Source organism: Eriocheir sinensis, chromosome 68 (genome assembly GCF_024679095.1).
Source record: "Eriocheir sinensis breed Jianghai 21 chromosome 68, ASM2467909v1, whole genome shotgun sequence".
Lineage (NCBI taxonomy): Eukaryota > Metazoa > Arthropoda > Malacostraca > Decapoda > Varunidae > Eriocheir > Eriocheir sinensis.
In genome coordinates this window covers 2,704,984-2,711,484 of record NC_066576.1, presented here as the reverse complement: position 1 = coordinate 2,711,484, position 6,501 = coordinate 2,704,984, and the positions used below count along the sequence as shown (strand labels likewise).

Genomic DNA, 6,501 nt, shown 5'->3' with positions numbered 1-6,501 from the left:
CCGAGGTGACAGCAAAGATGCATAGCTGGCCGCACATAACCTAGGCGACAACAAAGATGCGTAGCTGGCCGCACATACCGAGGTGACAGCAAAGATGCGTAGCTGGCCGCACATACCGAGGCGACAACAAAGATGCGTAGCTGGCCGCACATACCGAGGTGACAGCAAAGATGCGTAGCTGGCCGCACATACCGAGGTGACAGCAAAGATGCGTAGCTGGCCGCACATACCGAGGTGACAGCAAAGATGCGTAGCTGGCCGCACATACCGAGGTGACAGCAAAGATGCGTAGCTGGCCGCACATACCGAGGTGACAGCAAAGATGCGTAGCTGGCCGCACATACCGAGGTGACAGCAAAGATGCGTAGCTGGCCGCACATACCGAGGTGACAGCAAAGATGCGTAGCTGGCCGCACATACCGAGGTGACAGCAAAGATGCGTACCTGGCCGCACATAACCTAGGCGACAACAAAGATGCGTACCTGGCCGCACATACCGAGGTGACAGCAAAGATGCGTAGCTGGCCGCACATAACCTAGGCGACAACAAAGATGCGTAGCTGGCCGCACACACCGAGGTGACAGCAAAGATGCGTAGCTGGCCGCACATAACCTAGGCGACAACAAAGATGCGTAGCTGGCCGCACATAACCTAGGCGACAACAAAGATGCGTAGCTGGCCGCACATAACTTAGGCGACAACAAAGATGCGTACCTGGCCGCACATACCGAGGTGACAGCAAAGATGCGTAGCTGGCCGCACATACCGAGGCGACAGCAAAGATGCGTAGCTGGCCGCACATAACTTAGGCGACAGCAAAGATGCGTACCTGGCCGCACATACCGAGGTGACAGCAAAGATGCGTAGCTGGCCGCACATACCGAGGTGACAGCAAAGATGCGTAGCTGGCCGCACATAACCTAGGGTGACAACAAAGATGCGTAGCTGGCCGCACATAACCTAGGGTGACAGCAAAGATGCGTAGCTGGCCGCACATAACCTAGGGCGACAACAAAGATGCGTAGCTGGCCGCACATAACGTGGCGACAGCAATAATAAGTAGCCGGCCGCACAGAAACGTAGGCAACAGCAAGTAGGCGACAGCAAGTATGTGTAGCTGGCCGCCCATAAACGTAGGCGACAGCAAGTATGTGTAGCTGGCCGCACAGAAACGTAGGCGACAGCAAGTATGTGTAGCTGGCCGCACAGAAACGTAGGCGACAGCAAGTATGTGTAGCTGGCCGCCCATAAACGTAGGCGACAGCAAGTATGTGTAGCTGGCCGCACAGAAACGTAGGCGACAGCAAGTATGTGTAGCTGGCCGCACAGAAACGTAGGCGACAGCAAGTATGTGTAGCTGGCCGCACAGAAACGTAGGCGACATCAACTATACGTATCTGGCCGTACATAAGCGGAGGCGATTAAACGTAGCTGGCGGCACATCTACATATAATTATATGAGCGGCCGCAAAGATGCGTAGGCCGGAAAGATACGTAGGCGACAGCAAAGAAACGTAACTGGCCGCACCTATACGTATAAGACTTGGCGGCCCCAAGACTACGTAGGCCACCGCAAATATACGTAGCTAGCTGGTCCAGTCACACATGCATGTTCTCACCCGGTATGTCCTCCCGTATGCCCATACGCGGCCAAACGTGCGTTTTATAACCACGCCCACACAGGTATTGAATTGTGCCGCACAACGTTGCACCTACGTTGCACCTACGCACGTCAGTATGACGTTAGTACTGCGTTAGTGTGACGTAGTGCGTGAGTGGCAGCCGTTGTGCGTTGTACTTACGTTGTGCATACGTTATGTGGACCTACTGTATGGACATACTTCCAGGTAGTACGTGAAGGGTCACGCAAGCATAACGTCTTTACTAGGTATGGTGACGTAGGTGGTACGTCAAGTGCCGTCAGAGCTACGTCAGAGCTACATAAGAGCTACGTCAGAGCAACGTCAGAGCTACGTCAGACTTTCGTCAGAGGTATATCAGCGCGAGGTTGGTGCCAGGCATGCCTCCTCTATACTCCCAGGTATAAAAAGGGTGCTGGGCGGTACCTGACAGTCATTCACCATCCAACCTTCACCAGAGCAGCACTATGGACGACACCATGAGAGATTCATTAGCTTTGCTGAGGGGCCGGCATAGGGGCAATGCTAAACTCAAAAAAGCCCTGAAACTGTATGTGGTACTCAAGGTGACCAAAGCAGTCGTCGACTACTGTGAAGAACAACAAGAAGCACAGAAACGTCGCCGAAAACGACGGAGGGTATGGGTGGAGCCCTATTTGCAACGTCGGATGGAACAGGGTCACTACAACAACCTGATGGAGGAATTGGCCAACGAAGCTCCTGAACTGTTCAAGAATTACACCAGGACAAGCAAAGCCCTGTTTGATGAGATTGTTGAACGCGTTACGCCGCACATCAAGAAGCAAACAACGTGGTGGAGAGACCCCCTCGAACCTGGCCTGCGTGTTGCCATCACACTACGGTTCCTAGCAACAGGGGACAGCTACATGACTCTGCAGTACAGCTTCAGAGTTCCCCACAACACCATCAGCGGCATTGTGCCAGAAACCTGCCGTGCAATTGTCGCCGAGTATGGAAGTGAAGAGCTCCGAACACCACAGACACAGGCGGAATGGCTCCAGGTTGCAGCGGGCTTTTGGGACAAGTGGAAGTTTCCCAACCGCATAGGTGCCATTGACGGAAACACATCCATCAAGAATCCACCTGGAGGGTCTTACTACTATAACTACAAGAAGTTCTACTCAATACTCCTGGTGGGCATCTGCGACAGCCAATACAGATTCCTCTACGTCGACGTGGGTGCCATAGGGTCCGAGTCAGATGCAGGGGTGTTCGCCCACACACAGCTGAAAGAGCTGGTTGAGCACTCTAAGGCCCACATCCCCCCTGCAGGACCTCTACCAGGCGATACTGATGGCAAGAAGTGCGACTACTTCTTCGTTGGAGACGATGCCTTTGCCCTTCGACACTATATGATGAAACCATACCCACTTCGGTCGCTGACGGTTGATGAAAGGATCTACAACTACAGGCTGAGCAGGGCACGTCGAACAATTGAGAATGCCTTTGGGATCATGGCCAATAGGTTCCGGGTCTTCCACACACCCATATGCCTCCGACCCGATAATGTTGAAGCTGTAGTGATGGGAGCGTGTGTGTTGCACAACATGTTGCGCAATAGAGTACTTTCGGCCAGCAGCCTGAGCGATGCGGAGGATCCCAACACACACAACATGGTAGATGGAGACTGGAGAAACGACCCACCTGTTGGCACCCCATTACCATCTATTCATGGCCGTGCCAATGCTGCCATTGCAATTGCCCAGAGGAACTATCTGAAGAAGTATGTGACGTCACCCCTAGGAGCTGTTGCCTGGCAAAACAATATGATATAATAATACATTGTACCACACTATGTACTGTAAATACCCAATAAAACAAAAAAACCAAACATGTGTTTCTTTTTCTTATATTAGTTTGTTTATAATTATGTTATATTATTTTATATTATTTATTTATAATATATTTATTTTATATTTATTTCTTTATATTTTATATTTATTTCTTATTGCCTAATAACTGTTAATAGGAGAAGGAAAAATGGAGTAAACTCAAAATAAACATTTATTTATTCCTTTCAAATTATTGTGTACATTTTGTTTTATTACATAAATTTTATAAGCTGAAGGAAAAATGGAGTAAACTCAAAGTAAACATTTATTTATTCTTTTCATATTATAATAAAAGCTAAAAGTCCGCTGAAGAGGTCGGCGTATGCAGTGTTGTAGTACTTTGTTGCGGAGGAGCCTTTGCTGGAGTAGAGGCTGTGGAGGCTTGGCCCGGCAGCTGCATGTCCATCAACAGGGACATGTTGAGGTCGGTGGTGTTGTTTGCAGGAACCCCAATGCTGCTTGTAGAAGGGCTCCTGAGGAGATACTGTTGCTGCAACAATTGCAGCTGCTGGGGGGTAACCGATGTCACCGCTGGTTGGCCCTGCTGCCGAATGGAAGGGAATGTGGCAGGGAGCTGTGGCACTAGTTGTGGCTGTTGCTGTTGTGGCTGTTGCAGCTGTTGTTGCAGCTGTTGCAACTGCTGCAGCTGTTGTGGCTCCAACATTAGTAGTTGTTGCTGTTGCTGTTGGGGCTGGGCCTTGGGCGGAGAGGGGGCAGGGCAGTACTCAGAGTTAATTATGTGGTACTTTAGGTCATGTGAGGCCATTTCAGCACCTTGTTTGGTCGCCTGCTCATATTTTCTGAGGCAGGCGGTGATCTCCATCCTGAAGATGGGCATCAGGCTTGGCCCAACCTTCAGTAGCATGGGGAGCAACGATTCCAAAAAGTGCCTCGTCGCCTCTGTATCCCTGTCCCCACTCAGCTCCTTGAACTCCGACAGGAAGTGTTTGGCCCCATCGATTACCTAGGAAGAAAATTACCCAATCGAATAGATTCTAAAATTCTAAAATTAGTTGATTTAATGAATGTAATTAGATGCAGTTGTATTACTAGTCAATAGTAACCATAAAAACATGTTTTTTTTAATTAGTTGAAACTTTACGTAGTGAATACCTTTGTACAGATTTCTTTTGGGTTTTATTTCATACAAAATTTAGAACTTTATTACTACTATACCTGCCTTCCTTTTAAACAAAATTAAAACACAACTCACCGAGTCAATTGCCGCTCCTGGCTTCATTGGGGGTGCTTCCTGGTTCGGGGTTTTGAACCTTGATTGCAGGCACCACCACTACCTCCTCGTCCTCGCTGGCCGGCGAGGGTGTGTCCGTCGCCATGAGAAACCCCTACCCTGTAGTCGTCGCGGTTGTTGTGGTTGTTGTGGTTGTTGTGGCTGCGGTGGTTCTGGTGGCAGGAGTGTCGTCGTCCTGGAATGGATTGGCAATCAATTAAAATGCACGGTCAAATATGCATATATAGTTTAGATTAACAAACATATTTTAGGTTAATTTTTTTTTATTTCACTAAAGTGTATAAATTAGTATGTTGACTTGGTACGTTTTTATATAGTTTAAATTAACAAACATATTGTAGGTTAAATTTTTTTAAATTTTACTACATTGTATAAATTACTATGTTGACTTGGTACATTTTTATATAGTTTATTATGAAATTATTAACAAACACATTGTAAGTTAAACAATTGACTCACCGTTGGTAGACCTAGTGTGTTGTTTTGTGTTGGCGTACTATGTGCGCCTTGAGGAAGGGGAACAGCTCAAGGATCCATCTCTCTCGGTCCGTGTGCCTCTTGGAGCCCGTTGCTTGGCCGCTGACGGTGTTTGTGAGCCGCCCATAGCGGCTCCTGAGGGAGCTGAACCAGGTCCGGAGGTCGGTCCCTGAGACTGGGGGTTCCAACTTGGCCCCTTGTTCCTCCCAGGCCCTGGCGATTTTGGCCTTGTCCTTGTAGGCCGTCTTGCCCCTGTTGTAAATAAACTCGCCCTCCACCTCGAGCCACTGGGCCAGGGCCCAGTGGCCCAGTCAGGATCACTGAGGGGTTCTTCTTCCTCCTTTTCTGTTTCTTTTGAAGAGCAGGAGCAGGGCCCTCGCCCTGGGAGTTGGACGAATTCTCCTGCGGGCTCCTATCCCTCCTCTCAAACACAGGATCATTAAGGAGCAGCTCAACAGAGGGTGATGAAGCTCTGCCTGAAGGAGGAGGGGGGCCTTCGTCGTCCTCGGCACCGACAGGCGAAGAGGGATTGTCCTCAAAATCACTGGGGAGGTCATGGGCAGGGGTAGAGGTGACAATGGGCCTCTTCAAGCCCTTGGACCCTTTACTTCCCTTTACCATGTTGAATAATAAACACGCAACACAATGCACTATACACAGTGGTGGCTCTGAAGGGTGAGGTGTAGTACATCCACGGTATAAACACGCAACACAGTGGTGGCTCTGAAGGGTGAGGTGTAGTACATCCACGGTATAAACACGCAACACAGTGGTGGTACATCCACAGGGTACGGCTCTCTCTGTCACACTGAAGCCACGTTGCCGCGCCGCTGCCTTAACGCTACCTGGCGGTGGCGTGGGTTGGCGTGTTTGGCGGGGAAACAGCCACAATACGTGAAGATGGCGTTGGGCTTCCTTAGCACTGACGTTATACATTACGTATGTTCACGTATGTTCCGGTTGCCCCTAGGTTGGCCTCCCGTGCGCCCAACGTATAGTCAAGTACAATCACGGATACGTGACGACCCACGTATATTGTGAGCTGCCCACAATATACGTGGCCCTCGCCGTACCGCCAGGTATCCACGAGGTACCGTTCATACGGCAAGGTACGTCCTAGGTTGCTGGGACGTTTCCACAATTACTGCGTTGCACGAACCAGCGAACTGCGTTGTACTGACGTTATACGTGCACTTTTTGATACGTGATAATACGGCTGGCCTAAACATGCATGTGTGACTGGACCTTAAAAGTGTCTGATAGTAAGGCTTGAGTCGA

At 49.7% G+C, this 6,501-nt stretch overlaps 2 protein-coding genes across 2 annotated transcripts; one reads left to right on the top strand and one right to left on the bottom strand.

Moving 5' to 3' along the window:
• Positions 1-2,309: 2,309 nt before the first annotated feature.
• Positions 2,310-3,183, top strand: LOC126988287 (uncharacterized). The gene is made up of 2 exons (XM_050846349.1): positions 2,310-3,083; positions 3,178-3,183. The coding sequence occupies exons 1-2, from the start codon at positions 2,310-2,312 to the stop codon at positions 3,181-3,183; spliced, it is 780 nt and encodes a 259-aa protein (XP_050702306.1).
• Positions 3,184-3,789: 606 nt separating this feature from the next.
• LOC126988286 (uncharacterized protein DDB_G0285291-like) lies at positions 3,790-4,359 on the bottom strand. The gene has a single exon (XM_050846347.1). It carries the CDS (start codon positions 4,357-4,359, stop codon positions 3,790-3,792), a length of 570 nt encoding a protein of 189 aa, XP_050702304.1.
• Between the last annotated feature and the right edge of the window lie 2,142 nt (positions 4,360-6,501).

What these genes read in the sequence shown, in the direction of transcription:
- LOC126988286 (XM_050846347.1), bottom strand. Translation starts at nt 4,359, where the DNA reads ATGCTACTGAAGGTTGGGCCAAGCCTGATGCCCATCTTCAGGATGGAG.
- LOC126988287 (XM_050846349.1), top strand. Translation starts at nt 2,310, where the DNA reads ATGGAACAGGGTCACTACAACAACCTGATGGAGGAATTGGCCAACGAA.